We start from the raw sequence: 22,370 nt of genomic DNA on the forward strand, positions 1-22,370 counted from the left end.
AATGGATGGATTTGCTGTCAGCTCAACAGAGGGTGAAATGTTTTGGCAATGGGAAGCCGCAGGGACAGCTTTGCAACAAAAGAGGTTGAGGATGTTCTCTAGGCGGTGCCGTGTGACAGCAAGGATGGCAGGGAGCAGCGCTGCGCGTCTGCCCTTGGGAGAGGTGGTGACAAAAATCTCCTGGGTGCTCATGAGAGTTGAACAAAGTCAGGCTAACTCCTTAACCACTTTTGCTGACAAAAACAAACGTTGTGCACAAAGTGGAGAGGCATCTCTGAGCACTTCTGTTCATGTATTGCATTTTTTAATGATAACTCTTACCTCCGAGAAAGGTATTTCAAAACTGAGAGTAGGTTTGCCCAACCTGTTACTTAACATCACCTAGGTCAATGGTCCTTGTTAGTCTCCTCTAAATTACTGAGATAGCTGGAGCTGTTGAGTGAAGACCCAAGATTGTCCTGGATTCAGGTGAAGAAGCTGCCAGCTACGGTGACAATACAGGCATTGTCATTGTCTGGGGCCCCATAAAATGAGATTGAACTGGGAGATGTTAAATGCACATCTCATGTCCTGAATCACAAATGCAAGCTCCAAACCCTTTATGCCTTTAATGCAATAAAAGCAAAGGCAGCTGTATACAAACCATTTGGCAGCAGCTGAATGTTCAGGGTATCTGGGACTCTATTAAATCTTTTATGTGCCATGTCTTGAGCAATATACTACCAGCTGATGCCTGCCTTCTGCTTCACAAATCTGGCAGCGTTACATACAATTTTTTCTAATGGCTGTATTTAACCACTGAAAATTTCCTTTGTGCGGTGAGGGACCGCATTGTGCAGAATGAGGACAAAGTAGTCTCTCTTTCTGCTTTCTTGCCTTGCTTCGCATTGTAGATCTGCTTGAAAATGGATTGAGATTAATTTAAAAAAACACCCTGACTTGTTACCAAGTAGATGTTTATTCCTTCCCCAGGAACAGATGCACGAAGGGAGAAGCACAAAAAAGAAAAGATACGTGTTGGGGCACTGACGTCTCAGGGGGATGGACGAACGCATTTCTGTAACCGGGGCATTTTATGAAGGGTGCCTGGCTGTGGCAGAGGGCCTAAGTGGCCAAGCCTGGCCGGGCCCCCACTGACACCGGTCCTGATGTTGGTTTGACTTGCACTGGGTCCCCGCCAAGAGTTGCATCAATATGACCATTAACTATTAATGTCTGTGGTAACTATAGCGGTACAAACAGAGCATAGCGAGGGCACTGGAGATGTGCCCTCTCGCCCCAGCCACCCACCAGCCGCGGGCATGTGCCCCCACGTCGCCCAGCACAGGTCAGCCCCCGTGCACCCGTCCTCATGGCTGCCCCTGCCACCCTGGCGAGTTGGGAGGCTTGGCTGAAAGAAGGACATCTCCATCGACATCCACATGGCCATTCTTTTCCAGAGTGCCAGAAGCTGGTGTTGCTTTGTACGTAGGTGATGCTGTTCCATTTCAGAAAACTATTATGATTACAGAGTACAAGAAGTTTTCATCATTTTCTCATTTATTATACTAGGTTTCCATTTTCCCTGCAGAGAAACAAGAAGCAAACGACATAAATATAGAATGCAATACCTATTAAGATACTGCAATTCACAACCCCCCCCAAAAAAAAATATTTAGAAATTAATGAGCTTCTGTAATGTGAGATAAACTGGCAACAGGAAAGAATGTCGTTTGGTGCCTGGGTGGCTGTTATTCAAAGGTTTGTTTTTAGAGAAGTTATGTAGCAATGGTGATGTTTTAAAGGGATATTGTTAGGTCTTTTCTGCTTGAAGAATTTATAAAGTATAAAATTACTTTGCCTGGTTTATTAAATGTACAACCAGTTTAGTCTGTGGTTAGGCAGGGGTTGGATCCTGCTGGTGCTTTGCATCACAGTAGGTACTTCATTGTTATTAAGTTTGCACGAAGCAAGGGTTCCACCTTGTGCGTGTGTGTCCTGAGCAGTGCCTGCAGCTGTACTGAGCTGTACCACAGGCACAGAGGGGACTGTGCCAGCTGGCCGGAGCTGGGGATGCCCCTTCCTGCGCGGGGGCTCAGCGGCGCGGGGGCACAGCTGCCCTGTCTCAGCACAGCTGCCCGCAGCGCACGCGGCTCTCGGCCACACGCACCATTTGTGGGCATCGGGCTTGCTGGTGCCACCGCAGCGACAGGCAGCTGGCAGCGGCGGTTCGGTCAGGGGCTGAGCCGGGGTCTGACGCCCCAGTGGCTTGAGAGGCAGCTTGCCATGGCCACAGGGCCGGGCTATCCACCCGCCGGGCTGGCCAAGCCTGCTCCCGCACCGAGCTGCAGCCGGGCTTTGCCGGCGGTGCCAGCCTCTGGGCAAAGCTGGGGGTCGACCCCGAGAAAAATGCTCAGGTCAAGCTTCCCGAGAAGTGAGCCTGTAATGTGAGGTCTGAGGTGTGCTTAGAGTTATTTCAGTGCGTAATTTTCTGTTCTTACTGTAATTGTAACGACGACTGCAAAATAATCCCCATAATTTCTGTGTGCTTCGCTAATTGGGATGTTTTTATCAGGCTAATGATAACCACCTATTATTTTGTCACCTTCTTGCTGCAGTGTGTCCTTGATGATATTATATTGTGCACCATTAGCACTTGCAAATGGTTATTAATGGCAGTATTTTAGAGGTGCGGAAGAGTTCGGCTGCTCCCATCTGCCTGCGATGCTTTCTGCTGTCCGTGGAAACTCCCGTTACTTGCTCCCGTGCTGTGTAAATGTGACCTGCTCTCTGATGAGCTGCCTGAAGCCACCCCAGGTCAGCGTCCCTGCGCCGCTCCAGGTGAAGGCTGTATGACCGAAAGGCCAAGTCATGTCTTTTTCAAAGGAGATACACCCAATGCATTGTAACCATGAGCGTGTCTGATAATTAAAAGAGGACAGATGTAATTATACCAAATGTAGACATTTCATTAGTTCATTTTAAAAATAGTTACCTTGATAACTAATTAGCTCTTTTAAAAATAGTTACCTTGGTAATAAAGGTGTCATTAGCACCAGAAGACCGAGGGAAGCACACTGAAGGCAGTGCTGGCTGGGAAGCCTGTGCCAGCCCGGCATCCCTGTGCCACCAGCAGAGCGGGGTGCCAGGGCCAGGTGCTGCGTTATCCCCTGGGCCCGGGACCGGTGGCTGCCGGGCAGCCTGGCGCTGCGTGCCGGGAAGGGGTGGCTGCCCACAGCCGCAGGGAAGGTGACGTTTCCTGGGGGAAACCGCGGTGGCACCCTGCTTGCCCGGCCGTGAGAACAGGCTGGCTGAGCCCATGCAGCAGGCGCACACCGGGCAGGGCTGGCAGGCAGGGGGTCCCAGCCACCCCAGGCAGCTTGGTCAGCAGCGTGGCCCGTGCCCAGGGAAGGACATGTCCCCGTTCACAATGGCTTGCTGCTCCTGGAGGCTGGGAGCCTGGGCCGGGCATGCAGAAAGGGCTATGGGATTACAAACCCCGTGCAGGGAGGGTCTGTGTCTTGCAAGGATGGAGCACCGCTGCGTTTTGAGGGGCACAGTGTTCGTCGTTGTTGCTGTCAACAAATTTACATTTTAATCGCCTTCTGCTAAAACAAACAGGATTATTTTGACCTTTCAGAGCGCAGCTATGTACGCAATAGATTAAAACCAACCTGCTGGAGGCTGGCAGCCAGCGGATGTGAGCAGAATGGAGTCAAGGCTGGGAGAGGAGCCCTCCGATCGCCTGAAGCTGGTCTCCATTCCGAGGCAGAGAGCACAAAGCTCTCTCCCACAGCTCCCAGACACCACTCCCTGCTGGAAAGCTGTCCCCAGGGCCAGCCGTCGCTTCCTGGAGGAAGCTCTTGCATGGCCATGCAGTTAAAGACAGCTGGGGTGGGACGGTGCAGTGCCTAGAACAGGAGCACATGGGCACTGCACTTGGAGCAGGGATGCTTATGTCTGTAGGTCCCAAGTCACAGCCCAGGGATCAGGAATATTTGGTAGTGGGGTAGAACTACTGAGCGGCTTGGGTCTCAGTCTGGTAAAAGCAGCACGTGAGGATATGGAACAATTTACTAAATCTCTTTTTTCCTTCCCCTTCTGTGGTACTTCAGGTGTGTATTGTGCAGAAGAGAGACACTGAGAAGATGTATGCCATGAAGTACATGAACAAACAGCAGTGCATCGAAAGAGATGAGGTTCGCAATGTGTTCAGAGAGCTGGAGATCCTGCAGGAGATCGAGCACGTGTTCCTGGTGAATCTCTGGTGAGCAGCTCCTTTCCCTCTGCCTTCTGGGGCCGCCTGCCTTCAGGTACTCACAGAGCCACATTCTCCCCATCCTCCTGGAGTCATGGGTGTCCATGGGAATACCATACAATCAAAGTCCACGATAACGTGAAATCCAGTCAGGAAACATAGCACAGAAGATATCCAAATGTTATGGCATCAAACGTTTTAAAACAGCTTAGTATCCGTTTTTCCACTAAAAACTTTTGTGTCTTTGTTAGGTGTTTTTCACAGCCTTCTTGCAAATACCACTATCAGGTCCCCCCTAAGGGACTCCCTACCCATTTAACCATCAAATATTTTTTTACCATGGTGTGTCGGTGTGCAGCCTGACTAAGGTGTCTTGGGGCACTGTGATGCTTTTGCTGACTGCTGTTAAAGAAATCATCCATCTCATGTGTGTGGAGATACTGAGAATGGTGACAGCCTGTGGTGAATCAGATACTGCGTGGGGCCATTTTTTGTAGCAAGCAACAGCTTGAAAAGTCAAAGAAACTGGCATGTTTAGAGATGATGATTTATAACTTTTATTAATACAAAAAATATACAAAATATGTAATGTTTTACAGAGTAAGCATCTGGTCTCTTTCTAAAAGGACTCAAATCTTGCAGAGACTGGCTAACAGCTTAAATAAACAGAACTGCCCTTAGCTGTAGCCAGTGTGTTCAGTAAAGTGTTTCTGAGAGAGGTCCCACCTCAAAAGGTTGTGGTGGGTGGTTTCAAGCTGTCCTGAGTGTGTCTGGGTCTGTGCAGGCACTGCAAAGGCGGCTCCACAGATGTACACTGAGGGATGCTGCTGGGGTGTGGGGGTTAATATGGTTGTAGGGAAGCCAAGGAGATACATTGCATGTCATTTTTTACTGTGACTGTTTAGACAGGATTTATTTCAAAAGCATTACCAACTAAAGCTATTTGTTAGATTTCAGCCTGATTTGAGGACTTCTTTTGAAACTGGACTCTAAAACATTACACAGTAATGAGGATAGTTTTTACCAGTGCACACAGTCAAATTAGTATTGAGCAATTTGAAATGTAACTTTTTAATGATCTGTTGCTGAAAAAAAGTTATGAGATCTCTTTAAATTATCAGGTGCAGGGCCTTTTGCTGGAGGACAACTAAGGGCAAAAAGTGCTTTGCAACACATTCACTAGTCAAATAAAATATATTCCTTTAGAGCTCAGATGTATCATTATCAAATTTTGCACATGCTGTCGTTTAACCCCGGCTGGCAACTGAGCCCCACGCAGCCACTCGCTCACTGCCCCTCACCCAGAGGGATGGGGAGGAGGATCTGAAAGGAATGTGAAACTCAAGGGTTGAGATAAGAACCATTTAATAGGTAAAGCAAAACCGCACACCCAAGCAAAAGCAAACCCAGGAATTCATCCCCCACTGCCCACGGGCAGGCGGGGGTTCGTCCATCCCCAGGGCAGCCGGGCTCCATCACACGTAACGGCTACTCGGGAAGACAAACGCCACAATGCCAAATGTCCCCCCTTCCTTCTTCTTGCCCCAGTTTATATACTCAGCATGATGCCATATGGTATGGAATGTCCCTTTGGCCAGTTCGGGTCACCTGTCCTGGCTGTGTCCCCTCCCAGCTTCCCGTGCCCCTCCAGCCCTCCCGCTGGCAGGGCCCAGGAAACCGAAAAGTCCTTGATTTAGTATAAACATCACCCAGCAACAACTAACATCAGTGTGCTATCAATGTTGTTCTCACATCAGAGCCAAAACACAGCCCTGCACCAGCTACTAAGAAGAAAACTCTATCCCAGCTGAAACCAGAATAGCACAAAAACCTAATTGACACATTTTAGATAATAGTGCATTATATCCTATGATCTTTGGTTAGTTTGGGATGAGTCCCTAGCAGTCAGCCTCGTGACACTCTCCCGGATTCTGCTGCAGGGTGCTCCAGGTGGTTGGTCCTCTCTCTTCCCTCCCTGCCCTGTGAAGGTGCCCCTGATGTGAGGCAGGGATCAGAAAATCCATCCATCATCTGTGCAGGGTTATAGAAATAAGGAGTTCATGGCTTACATTCCCAGAGCGAAGAAGAGGGATTTTTATGAGAAGTGATGGAAAATCTTTCATATCCCATTGAGTGGAGGATGACAGACTGTGCAGGGAAGAGTGGTTCCTTCTCTTACTGTGTATATGACCTGGATTGCTCAAAATTTTGTCTAGGATTTATTCCCCAAGTGTTTTGCACACCCTTGGCGTGGTTTGAAATGCTTTCTTTCCAACGACAGCGTGGCTTTTGGTAAAGGTCTGCAGCTGTGGCTTAGAGAGTATCATCAGGTCAGGTAGGCACTATTTCCAACCCAGTGGTTTTGAGATTGCCTCAAAATTTGTGCAGCCACAACCACAAGGAGAAAATAGTAAATGTAAAATAAAGGCTGTGCTTACTTGGAAAATAATGGGTAAAGAAAAATGTTATATTATGTAAAAAATGCAACGAAGTGCATCTGCAAGGCGTGGTGCACGGTAATCTCCTTCAGCCACTGCAAGGCTCTGTTACCTCTGGGATGTGTTTTTAAGGCTGGAATCAGTGCCTCATGAGCGGCTCCCTGATTTCATGGGGACAGAAGAGGGGCAGAAGCCGCAGTTTTTCGTGGGGAGGCAGCACACCTTGGGGGGCCAGGCAGGCTGAGCCTCGGGCCGCCCACGGCGATGTGGGGTGCGTGGCAGGCTGGTGGGTGGAAAGCCTTTCAAAAAAACAGAAAGTGTTATACTCAAAGTGCTGGAAGTTGGTAGTACTTTACATTCTTTTTGTTGAGCCTTTACTCCAGGGTAGCCAAATAGTATTTATTTATTTAGTGTTTTAACAATTGCAAATATTTTTTTCCGATGAGTAATGGGATTCTTGGGAAAACTTGCTCTCTTAGCAAATTTCTCCGTTTCATCTTGTACTTTTAGAATAAACCTACATTTAAGATGAGAACATAATTGTGTGATTCATAAGTATTATACAATCCCACATACTCTTTCCTTAGAAATACTGTCACCAAATATAACAATTGAATGTTGTTTTGTAGTGAATCCTCACTCCTGTCAGTCTCCTGTTGGTTCCACTGCAGATTTAGAGAGGCGTTTTACTCTACAGTAAATATAAATCTCTTTTTCTGGTTTTTATGGTTAAATTAGCAGTTGTGTTTTCCAATTCATTTTCAGGATAAGCAGAGATATTTTAAGTAGGTTTATCAGATTGTTTGCAATTGAAAATGCAAAGTTGCTCTTAAGTGGCTGGCTGGCAAACCCCGCGCGCTGCCCGCAGCCCTGCCTGCTGGGGGTTACATGGTGGCGCTTGGCAGCTTGCTTGTCCGGTGCAAATTGGCTAGCTCCTCAGTGTTCCACGAAATAGATACCTTCGCTGCTTAAAGACAAAACTCATCTCTGAGCAGTTGCTCTGTGCTGTTTTGGCATCAATTTGGCGAGCCAGGCAGGAGAACCCTCCGCCGGTGCTGGAATCCAGGGGCCTGAGGACCCTCGGGGCTCTCGACTGGATCTTCTGTCAGCGAGACTCCCCTGCCCCTTGGCTTCTCACACAGGTGGACCAGGACTTCTGCACAACATAAAAGGTATTTATATTTATTCCTTGGTTTGTATTTGTTGAATTTACCCCATAAGACGAAAGATGACGGTGGCTGGGTGAGAGGGGGGAACTGGACTGGGATACTTACCTCATCACCTTATTAATACTATTACACCTTAGTGTAGCAGTAGGTTCAAAAATGAGACATCACCTCGAGTTGCACCTGCTTCATGGGGAAGGCGCAATGACCTAGGCTGGCGTACACTGGCAGTGGCACTGCCCACAGCTTTCACAGGAGCCGCATCGTTAGGAGAGGGGGAAGCCTGGCTTGATTTTGTGGCTGCTGTGAGGCTCAGCCTGCTTGCTCACATGCCGCTGGTCCCGCAGGTACTCCTTCCAGGATGAGGAGGACATGTTCATGGTGGTGGATCTGCTTCTTGGTGGTGACCTGCGCTATCACCTGCAGCAAAACGTTCAGTTTACGGAAGAAACAGTCAAACTCTACATCTGTGAGATGGCACTGGCTCTCGACTACCTACGAAGTCAGCACATTATCCACAGGTAACCACGCAGCCTGCTACTCGCAGTGGGTGCTGCCCCTGGCGGGTTTGGGGTAGGCGATGCTCTCTTTGCTTAGTGCCACCAGTGCCCCCGGGTCAGAGCTATCAGCCTGCACTGGACGGCACTGGCAATGCTGGTGGGCATGCTTCGGCGGTGGCCTGGCTGCCCTGTCCCTTGGAGGAAGCCCGACACTTCGCTGGGCACTGAAGGCACCTTGCAGGGTGGGTTTCAAAGGAATCAAGGGTTTCACAGAAGTAGGCCTGGTGTCGTTACTGGTTTTCTTTGGATTGTTATTAGTTTTCCTTGGAAGTGATGCCTGATCAAGTCCAGTTCTCCCACTTTTTTGCCCAGTTGCCCAGGAAGAACATATTTCTAGTCCATCATAAAGGGACTTGTCTCATGTTAGGATATTTTTGGTTTATTTGTTCCTAATTTTTGATAGGTAAAAAAGTTAAGGGTTTTTTTTGTTGTTGAGTTGCATCCTTGATCTGACTGAGATTTCATCTTGCTGTAACCTTGCTTCTTTTCCCAGAGACGTAAAACCAGACAACATCCTCCTCGATGAGCAAGGTAGGATCTCTGTGCCTTGCTTTGTCTGCCCCCTTCATTCAAGGGACAGAGTCTTTACAGACTGTGCATCTTTTTATCTTGGAAAAGAGCAGAAAAAGCATCATGCTTAACTGCTCAGTGTTTGGCTGAATGTACCTGTGCGTTGTAATGCCAGGACGGGCACACCAAGGGCAGCCCTTCTCTCGTTACCCCCCCTCGCTGCACCCACACCACCTCCTTTCTCGCTAGTGCCCCCATGCACAGGTCCCCCATGCCAGAACTGCGGTACCAGGCATCGTGGGAGGGCACAAAGCAGGAGAAGTGACTTGGTTGAGTTTTGAAGTCGGTGATCTGCACGTATGCTTTTAGGATAGTTTTGATGTCTTTCTGGGGGGATGACCTGGGCTGAGCCAGGGAGAGTGACTTCAGGGACCTTTGTGAGAGCATCTATCAGTAATATTGTCTCAGCGGCCTCCACAGGAGAAGTGCCATAGGAGAGCCTGTAGTGTCTTCTGTTCCAGTAGTAGATCTTATAAACTGAAGATGCAATCTCTCAGGACAGCAGGCTCAAACCATCTGAGTTTTACCATAAAGCCTCATCAAAACCAAAGCTTGCACTTGCATGGGAGTTAACTAGAAAGCAGTGCAGTGTATAAAGCCCAAACGTAAATGGGAAAAAGGAGATGTCAGGGAAGACTTCACAGGGCTTTAGTCTGTGATTTACACACCACTGTCATAACTGCCTTGTAGCTAGAGAGCAGAAAGCAGCCTCCAGAAGGGCGAGTGGGTGGGTTCTCTGTATCACAGGCTGGCTTGAAAATAATGACATGTTCTGAATTTTAAATTTCAGTCCTGATGACAGGGAAAGTAGAAACAGAGAGAAGGTGTTCCAGCACTTTTTGAAACATCTTAATGATGTCTTCATACAGCCTTAGGGTTTGGGAAGTATTGTTATGATTTCATTCAGCTGGCACATCGAAGTTTGCTGTGGTCTGTACGGAGTGGCAGCACTGCTTCAGCTCTGGGACTTTGCGGTAGTTGTGGCTCAGTGGCTTTCATCGAAAACAGTTCTAGGTTTTTAATCAATGCGACCAAGGCAATATCTTAGTATAGTGTTTCTCTGTTGCCTTCTTTGCTGACTGTTTGTTCTGGCGAGAGCCATTTGACCTAGTGCTGGACTTGCTGTACGTTACTAGTTTGCTCCAAGTGTGATTTAAAATCAAGATCCTAAGCTAGCTACCTTTTAATCACCCAGCCAGCCTGAGCTGCTGGGAAAGCTTCAGAATCCATTACGGCCATTCGGTGGGGTCGGGCCCTGACCTGCCTGCCCCCATGTTACACTGTCCAAGGGCAGAAGCTTATGAAACAAATGTATTCTGACTGTACATTGCCACTGTTCTTGTGATTAATTCCTTCTTAAAATGTGTCTTTGTTTAAGGTCATGCACATTTAACAGATTTTAATATTGCAACAATAATTAGGGATGGTGAAAGAGCAACTGCATTAGCTGGAACAAAGCCATACATGGGTAAGAAATAATAGCTGTTCCTTACATCTGTCTTTTACATTTCAAGAGTACTCACCGCATGCTGCCTGACAGTCCCTGTCTATGACAAAGGCACTGAATTAATTTGGCAGGTTAATGCATGCACCCAAGTCATTCAGTGGAGCCTGATGGTTTGAAAAGTGAAACTTCCAGAGTGAATGAATCGCTGTCAGCGTACCCTCCCCATCCCACCCTGCCCTCCCCGCTGGCCCTGGGCTGGGGCTTGGTGCATTCCAGCAGGCAGTGGGTTTGTGCCATCCCTTGCTTGCTCGGTGGGGAGGGTTCTCTTCATGTGAGCCCGGTAACCCAGCTGCCCAGCTAGGGCAGGCATGCTGCTGCTGCTGCTGCTGCTGCTGCTGCTGCTACTCACCCTGGCTTGCACAGCCTCCCCTTGGGCAGTAGTGCATAAAAATAACCATAAGGTCTTGTGTACTGACTTACGTGAAATACTGAAATAGAAACAAAATGAAGTCAATGAATAACCTGTTGAATTTTGCCATTTCTGTTCAGCTCCGGAGATCTTCCATTCCTTCCTCAATGGCGGGACAGGCTACTCCTTCGAGGTGGATTGGTGGTCGCTGGGAATCATGGCTTACGAACTGCTGCGGGGCTGGGTAGGGCTCCCAGGCGCTCCGAGGCATAAGAATACGTTTTCTGATTGACTGCAGAGAGGAGAGGGAATTTCTTCTCATCTTTCTGCTTTTTTCCCCCAGAGACCGTATGACATCCACTCGAACAACCCTGTGGAGTCTTTAATTCAGCTGTTCAGTACTGTGAGCGTTCAGTATTCGTCTGCATGGTCAAAAGAAATGATTGCTCTATTGAGAAAGGTAAATGAGTCCTGCTGACGTGGTTTAAGTTGTATATTAGCCACAGTGCATGCAGGACTAGCTGGAAAATCTTCAGCCTATTAATAAATAATGTAAAATTGAAATGGGACTAATTTTTATGACTTTGTTCAGGCTTAAGCGCAGATTAATCACGTTTTGTTTGTTTATTATACCTGTAATAAGATGCATTATCTTTGATAGCAAGGGCTTGTTTTGGTGTGACAGTCAAATTCCCACCTGAGCTAGAGCTGTGCCCTTCCAGCACCCCCTCTGTGATCACTGTAACCTAAAAAGTCAGCAGTTGTGGCCGAGTAAGATGTGTAAGTGTAAGATGGAGGAGTGCATGCTGCCGCTGCTGTATTAGCTGCTCCCTCTCACCAGTTCTGCTGGGCTGAAGGGCCTGACTTGGTGTATTTGGTTGTTAGAACTCTTGTGGGGGGGTCCATATCTATGGGACAGTCCGCTACTTTCCTCATGCTGCTACACAAGAAAGATGTGGAGGCTGTTTTAGCTTCTGCTTGCTTGAGAACTCAGTAGCTGATGAGTGTGCTATACAGAAGATATACATGGTACTGACAGCAAATAAGTGACTCTAATGTAAGTTAATGTTGGGTGGACAATTTACATAATTAGATTTTGTTTTAATGAATAGCAGCATTGTTAGTTATGGCTGCAGTGGAGTGTTCAGCAGGTTTGCATTGCCATCTGCTGGGCTGCCGGCAGCCGGGCTCCTGGAGACCAGGCAGAAATTAAAACATCTCACCAGGAAAATGCCAGCAGCCGCCTCAGCCTGGAAGGACACCCCATGTCATATAATCATAGAAGCAGATTTGTAGAATTGTTTGGGTTGGCAGGGACCTTAAAGATCATCTAGTTCAACCCCCTGCCATGGGCAGGGACGCTTTCCACCAGACCAGGTTGCTCCAAGCCCACGTACAAAGCCCCTCTCCAGCTTCTTGCCGGCCCCTGTAGGTGCTGGGAGCTGCTCTAAGGTCTCCCCGGAGCCTTCTCCTCCCCAGGCTGAGCAGCCCCAGCTCTCCCAGCCCGGCTCCGTAGCAGAGGGGCTCCAGCCCCCTGACCACCTCCGTGGCCTCCTCTGGGCTCGCTCCAACAGGCCCATGTCCTCCTTATGTTGGGGGCCCCAGAGCTGGACACACGTCCCCCAGAGCACTGGGGTTCCTGTGCTCGGAGTGTCCCAGCCCTGTGCCCTGCCCACTGGAGCAGCCCAGGGGGCTCTGCTGGTGCCCAGGGGTGATGTTGGGTGCTGCATTGCCCACCTGCCTGTAGAGCCAGCTCCTGCTCCCTGCTCCTCACTCCGGCACTGGCACTGTGCTGGCATCGATGCCCCTTGTCTCCTTCCCACGTGGCCTTACTTGGGAATTGGGGTTTCCTCCCTTTTCGTTTTAAAGATGAAGATAATTTTATGCTGTGAAAAAGTGCCTGAGAAGTTCCCCAGGTGGCAGTTGCTGGTCGAGGCGGTCTTTTACCCTGTGCCCTTCACAAGCATCCCTGTGCCTGCACATTTGGTGGGCTGTACGTACAGTCACCATTACCTGCTTCTTGCATACCTTGGGCACTGGAAAAATACTTAGTGCTGACATTTTCTGCAAAAAGGCTGTAACCTCCTAAAATTAGTCTGTCTAGAATTACGCCACAGTTTTTAAAAGGAAACAGTGCTAGACAGGCATTTTTTAGAGGTCTTGCCATAGGTGTCCAGTTTGTGGAGACCATATACACTCAGTTTGCAGATGCCCAGAACTGAGCTGGGGCAGCCAGAGGTCAGGACTCAAGTTCTAGGTGCTCTGGAAAAAAGGCAAGAAATGGTCCAGAGGTGGGGTGCGGCTCTGGTGCTGGTGGCAGTGGCACAGGCAGGCAGGGGAGCTGGCATCTGGAGAGGGGCGAGGGTGGGTGCATCTTGCCTGCCACGAGCATCCCGTATTTGAGAGAGGAGGGACGCACACAGGGCTCTGAGGATGTACTGTAAAGGTGGCATCAATGCTTTGGTGAAGATTTTCACAGGGGGAGACCAGGCACAGAATTTTACTCAGACCCTGTGTTAGGTGTGCCTCCCTGTTAGATGTAGCTCCACAGGAGGCATACCTCCAGCAGTCTGGGAAGCTGTAGCTCATCAGCTGAGCATACAGCATAGTACACAGTGCTGAATTCTTTGAAAAATCTGTCCTCAGACTGGTCTCTCAGCAGGGCAAGCAAGCATTTTGATTTTTTTTCTCTGTGCTTCATTAGCCGTGTGTGTGATAAATGGAGCAGTATCCCCTGGTGTCACAGAAGTGGTGTGAAAACAGGACATGTGGAGGCTGAAACCCAATGGTGACCCTCAGGGGGAATCAATGTCTTTATGAGGGAGCAAGGTCTGTCCCTGGCACGAGAAGGAGCTCGCCAGGGCAGCAGCACCCAGGTGCAGTGGTGAGGGGTCGTGCAGCGTAGGCAGGCATGGGAGGAACAAGCCTGTGTTGGTCCAAGAGCTCACGGTACCAGATTTTTGGCTGTCTGATTTCACAGCCTCCAGAAAGTTTTTCTATTATTTTTTTCCCTATAGTAGTTACGTATTTCCCGTGGCAGAAAGCTTGCTGCATGGCTGAAACATCTGAGTCGTCTTAACGACAGGGTGCCACAGGGCTCCTTTTCTTTCCCCTCTGACAGGAGTGCCTTTCTCTCCCCAGCTGCTGACGGTGAATCCCGAGCATCGCTTTTCCTGCCTGGCTGATGTTCAGGCCTCGGCGTACTTGTCCGGTGTGGTCTGGAGCGACGTCTGTGAGAAGCGGGTGGAGCCGGGCTTCGTCCCCAATGTGAGTAGGAGCGATCTGTGTCCCGGTCCCAAGCAGGGACGGCTTCTTGTCATGAGAGGAACTGCTGCGTTCAGCAGAGCTTTCTGATGGAAGCAGTTCCTGAGTCTGTCTGCTGCGAGAGCCTGTGCTGTGCCTAACGCGCGCGGTGCCGCGCTGTGTGTCCTGGCAGAAGGGCCGCCTGCACTGTGACCCCACCTTCGAGCTGGAGGAGATGATTCTGGAGTCGAGGCCCTTGCACAAGAAGAAGAAGAGGCTTGCGAAGAACAAGTCGAGGGATAACAGCAAGGACAGCTCACAGTCTGTAAGTGCTTTCTGGGGTAACAGCCAGCCGGGAAAAAAGGCTGAGCTGCTGAATGTGGGGTGTAGAGCAGTCGTAACTGCAACGGTGCTGCAGTAACCGCAGATTTGTTTTGATAAAAACATTTGCCCGATGCAGTCTTCTTGACAAGCAAATGTTCCTCTTACCTCAGTTTCTTAAAACTCTTTCACAGTAACCTGTCATTTGGAAAATGAAATGAGAAACAGAGGTCTGGGCACACCTGTCAGAAGAAAAACCGGAAAAACACCAAACCACATCCATATGGTCTTCACCATTCCTAGAGGCGCTGCCTGGTGTCCGTGGCAGCTGTCAGTGGGGTTATGGGGGAGCGGTTCCTCCAGTCTGGGGTGATGGCCATGCAGAAACACCCCACCAGTCAGTCCCAGGTGTGGGTACCAGTCCTGTGCTTTCTGTTGCTGCGTGAGCATGCGGCTGGGTGAGCCCTGCAGCCCTGCTCTGCCCCCACACCGGGGCGAGCTCTGGCTGTGCTGGCTGCCATCAGCACATGAGCCTGGGAGAGGGGCACCAGCTTTCTGCAGAGAGGTATCCATTAGCCAGGAAATTAGGCCAGAGATGAGATGCATTTGTTTCTTCTTTTCACTGTGGTGGTCATGGTGCTTTTATATCACTGGGGAGGTAAATACAAGAATCCGATTTTTACAGAGCAGACACATCCCAGGAGTAAAACCATCTTACACAGCAGAGCAGGTACATGGTCCCGCAGAGAACAGGCGTTTGTAGGGGTGTTTGCAGGTAGGCTGCTGTGCCGGGGAGGTCTGTGAGAGCAAATGTGCATTACCCACCCCCTGCCTCCCCTGCGCAGTGCCTCTGAGCTGTGCAAATCCCAGGCTAAGGGAACAAACATCTGTTCTGCCCCAGCGAGGTCAGGGGGAGCATCCCCTGTCTTGAGAGCGACAGGGAACACCAGGCAGGATTTTGCCTGTCTTGTTGTCTGCACTAATTAACTGCAATGGATCCCTTCCCTCTTCAGCAGGAGTTAATGCTGCGATCAATGAGACTTACTGAAAAAGGATGAAGGATAAATCAGGAGGAAAAAACCAAGAATAAGCAAATTTGCAAATGCCTCTCTGAGGTTTTGCTGCCGGGAACATTAAGGGCACTTTGCCTGCCGGGACCCACACCGATTGCCAGTGCCCACGCAGGTGCCAGGCAGGAGCCTGTCCCTCGCCATGGCCATCAACCCGTGGCTGGGGGTGCGGGGGTGGGTGAGGCTCCGTGGTGGGTGTCCCTGCTTTGGTTGGAGGCGGTGTGCTGCAGCAGTGTCTGGCTTCAGAGAGGTCTCTGCACCCACGCAGAGGTGATGCAGGAGGTAAAATAAAGGCAGAAGTCAGGAGGCAAGGGCTGCCCACACACCTGCATGCCGGCTTTGTGCTGGTCTCTTCCCCGTGCTGACTTTCATTCCTGTGGGCAGGTAACACTTCCAAAAGCAGAATACACAGATACATCTGGAAAGCTGTGCACTATCTATGTTTTATGGAAAACTGTGCTTGTCACAGATGAAACAAGGCCCTGGTGAAAGCCATGAAGGCTAGCAGCTGTGCTGTTTCCATCCTCTGTTTCAGCTGAAGTCTCTGGTGGCTGGGAGGCTCCGTGCACAGCGCTGGAAGTGCTGCGATGCTGCAGGCAGCAGTGAGATGCAAATGGCACTGCTTATGCTTGTATTGTTTTTCTTCAACAGGAAAATGACTATCTCCAAGAATGCCTTGAAGCTATCCAGCAAGACTTTGTCATCTTTAACAGAGAGAAGTGAGTGTGTGGGTTTGTTGTTTTTTTTTTAGGAAAAAATACTCTTTTTTTCCACTGACTTCCCTTAGGAATCAGAGTGTCAGTGCCTGAAGGCCGGGAGCATCTTGCTGCCAGCGGCTTAGCCCTGGGTGACTAACATCAGCCAAGGAGCTCAGGTGCTGCCTCTGTATGAAAGTAGTTCTGACCCAAAAGGGAGACAAGATGAGGGATTATTAATCACTTTAATAAATTAAATACAATATGCTGCAGAGAGATTTCTGGGATTTAACATACATATGTGACACTTCTTCAGTTCCCCCACTGCATCATCTCACCTATCCTGCTTTTAGAGGATGATGTTTTGGAAAATGAAGGCAAGGAACATGCTAAAATCTCTGCAGGGGATGAGCAGGCAGTGAAAGCGCTGGAGTTAAAGCAGTTGCTTTCCCCCGTGTTTAGGCACACTGCCATGGGAATGTTCAGTTCGTAAGTAAAGCAAGAGACAGCCTCCACGGAGGAGGTGCGCGGCTGGGAGCCTGCTGCCCTGGCCATGGCACAGGGCACTCGTGGCCAAGGTCTGGGTGGGCAGCGCTCCTGAAAGCTGAAGCCTTGCAAGTCATTGTGGAGTATTTCAGAGTGTTTCAGCGTGTTTTGCTGGTGTGTTGGTCCCTGTCATGGCCTTTTTATGTGCTCTGTGTGTGCGTTGGAAAGGCTCCTCTTGTTCACCATGGGTCTGCTGTAGGCATCTCTTGAGGAGTGGTGTGGGCAGCACGGGGCAGGCTTGCTGCAGACCACCTTTGGGGGTGCCATCTGGGGCTGACTGTGTAACACGTGGATCCTCTGCTCCGCACAGGCTAAAGAAGAGCCAAGAGCAGATGAGCGAGTCTGTGTCCCCCCCTGAGACCACCGATGAAGCCGAGACGGAGGCTGAGTCTGAGACCTCCAACTTGAACATGTGCAGCTCCGTCTGCTCCTCCACGGGCAGCAGCTAGGCTGCAGCTGCCGGGCGAGGGTGGCCAGCCCGCGCCGTGCCGATAACCCGTTCTCAGGTTGCACTGAGCACCACAGGCTGTCCTCCGATACCACCGGAGAGCACCGACAACTCGTCTTGCAAAGCTGTAGCAAAAGAGAGAGTTCTTACGGAACTGCATTCCTGGATTTAACGGATCGCCAGTTTGGCACACTGGTTGCCTGTTGTGGGTAAAGATACTTGCTATGCAACTTGTCGGAGAAGGTAGATCAACTTCTTTTGCTTGTTCTTTTTTGATGTCAGATTGCTGATCTGCACATGGTTTTAAAACAGTAAAGTGACAAAAAAAGAACTTACGTCCTTGGGTACTACAAGGGGCGACGCCAGGTGGGTGTGGCGAGGGAGGAAGGCTGAATGGGTGGCTTGAATTTTACTTTGGCGTTCCTTGTTCATAAAGGCTGCCATAGGGACAAGCAATTCCCAGTGTAAATCAGGGCAGCTCCAGGGCCTCTGCGGGCTGTGGTGGGTGGCACCAGCCTCCTGGGGGCCTCGAGCTGCTTGAGTCCTGCTGCAGAAGGACATCCCAGGCACGTCCTTGTCCTCTCATCACCTGTCAGAGTTTCTTTCCCAACTCGGGGCAAATAAATATTTTATCGTACACTCCATGAATTCTTCAGGGGCTGGGTAATAATTAAACATGTAATTGAGCTGCAGAATGTATTTAAAATACTTGCTTTCTTCACATAACTGCAGTGAGTGGCGAGGAGCTGTGCGAGCTGACCAGAGCGTTTGGTTCTGGTTGTCCGGGCTTGGAGGACACTGTTTGTCACAGGTTCAGATTTTATTGGAGGTGAAGTGGGTGCCTTGCATTGCCGCTTGGTTACAAAAGATGGGAATATCTTATTTTACCCTTCAATTTCCTTTATTTTCAGTGCAAAGTAAAAGTACTGTATATAATTTACTGATACCTGTTTTAACTTCTTAATAAGATGGGAGATCTCCTAAACTTGTTCCAGCTGTGGATGTTGCCTGCCTTGTTCCAGAAGCTTTCACTATATTAGTTGCCTAATCTGCTGTATGTAGAGTGGCTTTTGGTTTCTATTGCTAAAAATGAGCCATGGGTTCTGCTGCAGCGTACGGCTACTGTGATAAACAGGGGCTTCGTCAGGACTGCATTCACCTTTGAACTATCAACATCTGTTTGCTGCCAGACATTAGGAGGTTGCAGTGTTTGCATCCTTACTGTACATTTGTAACATAAAAATGGGTAGAAAATGTTTTTAACAGATGCAGACTCTTTCAGGACATGTTTTGTTGCGTTTTTCTTTTCCACAAATAAAATAGAAAAGCGTAACTGGTATGAAACAATTTTATATGAAAAATGACACGACGCATTTGTTTTCCACAGTTTTATGTGGAAACTAGTATGTGGCTAAAATTGTGCAGAACCAAATTTTCACAGATGTCTTTAAAAGAAGCATTCAGGTGTGCAGGCACAACTCGCACAGGGGAGGGGGGCCAAAGCTCTGATGCCAGTTGCACAGTTATTGTCGGCACGGAGCCAGGTAATGGTGAGCATCCAGCCCTGGGCCGTGCCCGGCGAGGGACCGGGGTCGCACCGCGGGGCCCTGGGGTTGGCTGCAGGTCCTTGCACAGGCATGCCCCACACCTCATTAGAAGCTGCGTTAATGAGGGGCTGGAGGGGAGCTGCAGCCGTTCCATGAGCGAGGTCTGAAATAAATGCTTTCCCCAGCTACAGGAGGGCACCTACACCCAGCTCTGGCCCTGGGCTGTGCTGGCGGGGGGACCTGCCCTCTCTGCCTCTAGTGACATCCAGTCTGATTACTGGGTACCAGGGTAGACTAATTACCCTAATCACTTTCTCCCACATATCAGAGCACACCTGTGTGTGCGTGGATGGGCCACACACTCTGGCCCCGTTTGCTGCTGGTGAGCAGCCCTTGCTCCCTGCGTGGGCAGCCTGGTCCTCACCCCCGTTTCTCTCTGCGTCTTGTGTCCCCTGTGCCCCCGGCCTGAGCACCCGGCTCTGTCCCAGCACAGTGTGCTGCGCTTTGGCTGCCGGCTGTGCCGCTGGCTGTGTGCCTTGGTGGGCTCAGCTCCCACAGTGCGGGAATGGTGCCTGTTGGCAATGGCCACCAGTGATGGCCAGGGTGCCTTGCAACGTAGTAGTCACACCTTAATCTCAAGTCACAAGACCAGATCAGGACCGGCTCTGATTTGCTTCTGATCAGAGCAGTGTGATAATTCTGCTGCTGTGAGGGCCACCGCTTGGCCTGCCAGGACTCAGGTGGGGCAAGAGAAGCAGACTGAGGGTCAAAACCATGTATTTATTCAGGAATTAGAAATTACAGATGATTTACTCCACCGGTATGGACAGTTTTTTCCAGTAGACACCATTGCACTATCATCTTTCTGTAAATAATTACAAAAGTTCAGACTATCAGAATGACAAGGAACATACTTATTTTTTGACCAAACTGTTCTGTATATGAGATGCAGATAGATCCTATTCAAGCAGAAGCTCTCAGGCCAGGAGGGATGTCAGCAGTTTGGCAGGACATGTCTAACAGCCATTTTCATTGCTTTCTGTAGGACAAGTGACAAATGGCCTGTGAGGCCAAGGTTGGCGCATGTAGGGAGGAGCTGGCTCACTTCTGAAATGGATGTTTCTTACCCTAAACTCTCTCCGTGTGGGTCATTTATGTTCCCTTTTCAGCACTGCTCTTCCTGGGTAAATTGTGCAAAATGTCCTCAGCAACGCTCAGCAGAAACTGGGAAGGCTTCTGGGGAGCCGCCAGGTAGTTTGTCCTTCCCAGCTGAGGAAATGTGGGGCAGGTTCTGGCTGCCCGGGAAGCACCGCTGAAACCCAGCAATGCATCTCCCAGGGATGTGCCGGGGAAAACTCTTCTTTCTGCCTCAGTCTGTTTCTAAACCTTAAATCACTGAGAGAAGTGACAGGACACAGACCTCTCGGACCATTGCGCTGAGCAGCAGGACACCGTGAGTGTAATACAACTGAAGTGCTCATTTTTCATCTTCAATAATGCATGGGCCTAACTTCATCAGTGCCCATTGGGGACCAGGTTTTATTGATGCTATTTATGCCTAGTCCCTGGAGAAGAAATTACAAGAAAAGAGTAACTGGAAAATGGAAAAATGATAGGAAACAGGTACATGTATGCTTCATTGTCAAAATCTCCACAATGGGTTTCAATGCACAGGGCCCTTCCACTCTTGCTGTGCTGCTGTTCTCTGGGGCCCTTTTGTGCCATGTCCCCATCGCTGTGTCCCCATAACGAGCCTGTGCTGACTGGGCTGGCTGAGCTCCTTCCAGGGGTGCCCGGCTGTAAAGCTAACCCCCTCCGTGGGCTCCTGCAGGGGATGGGCGCCCCTTTGCTCCCTGTCCCGCTGCGTTGGGGGGCTGCCGGCACAGACCGGGCTGGGGTGGGGAGCTGTGCCTGGGGGTGCGGTGGGGTTGCCCACCAACGCCGCCCTCCAGTGCCGCTGTCCCTGTGACCGTCAGTGTTGAACCAGTCCGGTGCCGGTGCCGGCCAGCGGCCGTGTGCGGAGGGCTGTGGCCTGTCGGTGGTGGGGCGGCTCATGCGGCATGGGGGCAGCTGGCCAGGGCCAGCGGATCGACCGGCAGCTGCCAGCCCTCCTGGCTCCTGCAGCGCGGGCAATGCACGGCACGAGGCATGCGCTGGCGCAGGGGGTGTTCGCTGCAGAAGGACTGGTGCCAGTGAAAAACGCGTGGCTTTGAAAGCCCCCAGACCGCCCCTCTCCTGCTACGCTCTCCGCTGCATTAGAGCCTGAGGCAGCCCTAGATGTGAGCAAAACTCACAGTGAAGTCGTGAAATACTCCTGGTACCAAACCCCATCACGCAGAGCTTGAAATAAGTCAGTCGCAGCTCTGGTTTACATCTCCACTACAACCAGAATACAATAATTTTCTGTGTATAAATATTTAAATACATGTATTTTTTTGTATAACAGATTTATACAGGGTGTGCCATTGTTCGCTCTGAAAAGTCTACATCACCTATAAATTATTCCCCTTAAATTCCTTGCCATAAGATTGTTTTCTTATCTCTGTTGTATTACAAAGTTTTGTAAAGTTGCATATTTTTAAGTGTTTCCATTGAATTCCACAGACTTCACTGGGAATTTTGCATAGAAAACAAATGCCAGATTGGGTCCCGGTTTTTCTTCTGCTGCCAATTCTTTATTACTCTCTACCTTGCCAAAAAGAGAATAGGAGTAATAAAATAATAGCAAAGAGGCCAATATAGCAACTTAACATTTGACAGTGCTGAAATCCTGATGCCTTGGTAGGGTATTTTTTAAAAATTATTTCAGTGGAAATATATGTAAAGTATATCTTTGTATTTTATGTTAATACATTTCTGTAATTTTATTGCATGAAAATTTTACCATGTCACAGAATATTTAAGTTACGACAAGTTTGTGGTTTTGTAGATACTGCGAGAAGCCATTGTGTACGTGGAGTAATAAATGTGTATTTTTAACGTTGCCAAGTATTTGCCATTTCTAGGTTACTGATGGGGGGGGGCGGGGGAGCAGAAATTGTATCTGGAAAAAAGTGGATGTTATAATTACATTTCTTATTTACACATCGCAGGCTGGAGTTGTTCAACATCCCAGTTACACCAGCCTGCAGCGTGCCACAGCTCCCAGCCCAGCCCCAGCGGCAGGCGCAGCTCCTGCCCACCAGCTGGCCATGCCCGCTGCTTTCCGTCTGCTGCATCTGCATGGGGCAGCGTGGGGCTGGCACTGGCAGCTGGTGGCTGTGAAGGCACCAACCACGAAAGCATTAGAATGGTGAAAGCTTGCCAAAGCCCAGCTGGACCCCCCGAGCCAGTGGGATGCTCAGTGCTAGTGTGCAGCCAGGGGTGGGATGAGAGCAATAGGAATGGGTGGGATGAGAGCAGTAGGAATGCGGCCATGATGCTGCTTGAAAGCTATAAAATGAGTGTTAAAAAGGGGAAAAGATGAATCCAGGCATTTATAGTGTCCCACTTTCTGGTGTCAGAAGGTATTTGTAATTCCCCAGGGAGAGTTATATCTTTATAGCAGTGGGACTGGGGGGCCCTTTCGACGCCGGGTTTGGGGACTCAGTGAGGATGAGGAGTGTTTCAGGCATGGTCACCAGCCTGGGTTGCCCCTGCTCATACCGGTCCCAGCCTGGGGGTACCCACACCA

At 49.7% G+C, this 22,370-nt stretch overlaps 1 protein-coding gene across 2 annotated transcripts in view; it reads left to right on the top strand.

Annotated features, from left to right (window-relative positions):
- Positions 1-21,225, top strand: part of STK32C (serine/threonine kinase 32C) — a 96,686-nt gene extending 75,461 nt beyond the window's left edge. The window contains exons 1-11 of one of the 2 annotated variants that reach the window (XM_037400648.1): positions 2,629-2,796; positions 4,095-4,246; positions 8,189-8,362; positions 8,895-8,932; positions 10,350-10,439; positions 10,968-11,071; positions 11,171-11,287; positions 13,969-14,094; positions 14,264-14,395; positions 16,113-16,180; positions 17,013-21,225. In XM_037400648.1, the coding sequence (XP_037256545.1) occupies positions 2,704-2,796; positions 4,095-4,246; positions 8,189-8,362; positions 8,895-8,932; positions 10,350-10,439; positions 10,968-11,071; positions 11,171-11,287; positions 13,969-14,094; positions 14,264-14,395; positions 16,113-16,180; positions 17,013-17,151 (1,233 nt within the window). In that variant the 5' untranslated portion in view covers positions 2,629-2,703 and the 3' untranslated portion in view covers positions 17,152-21,225. Of the gene's footprint in view, positions 1-2,628; positions 2,797-4,094; positions 4,247-8,188; positions 8,363-8,894; positions 8,933-10,349; positions 10,440-10,967; positions 11,072-11,170; positions 11,288-13,968; positions 14,095-14,263; positions 14,396-16,112; positions 16,181-17,012 lie in introns of those variants that run through there. The other variant, XM_037400647.1, reaches the window with a different exon arrangement.
- The last annotated feature ends 1,145 nt before the right edge of the window (positions 21,226-22,370 follow it).

Source organism: Falco rusticolus, chromosome 9 (assembly GCF_015220075.1).
Source record: "Falco rusticolus isolate bFalRus1 chromosome 9, bFalRus1.pri, whole genome shotgun sequence".
Taxonomy (NCBI): domain Eukaryota; kingdom Metazoa; phylum Chordata; class Aves; order Falconiformes; family Falconidae; genus Falco; species Falco rusticolus.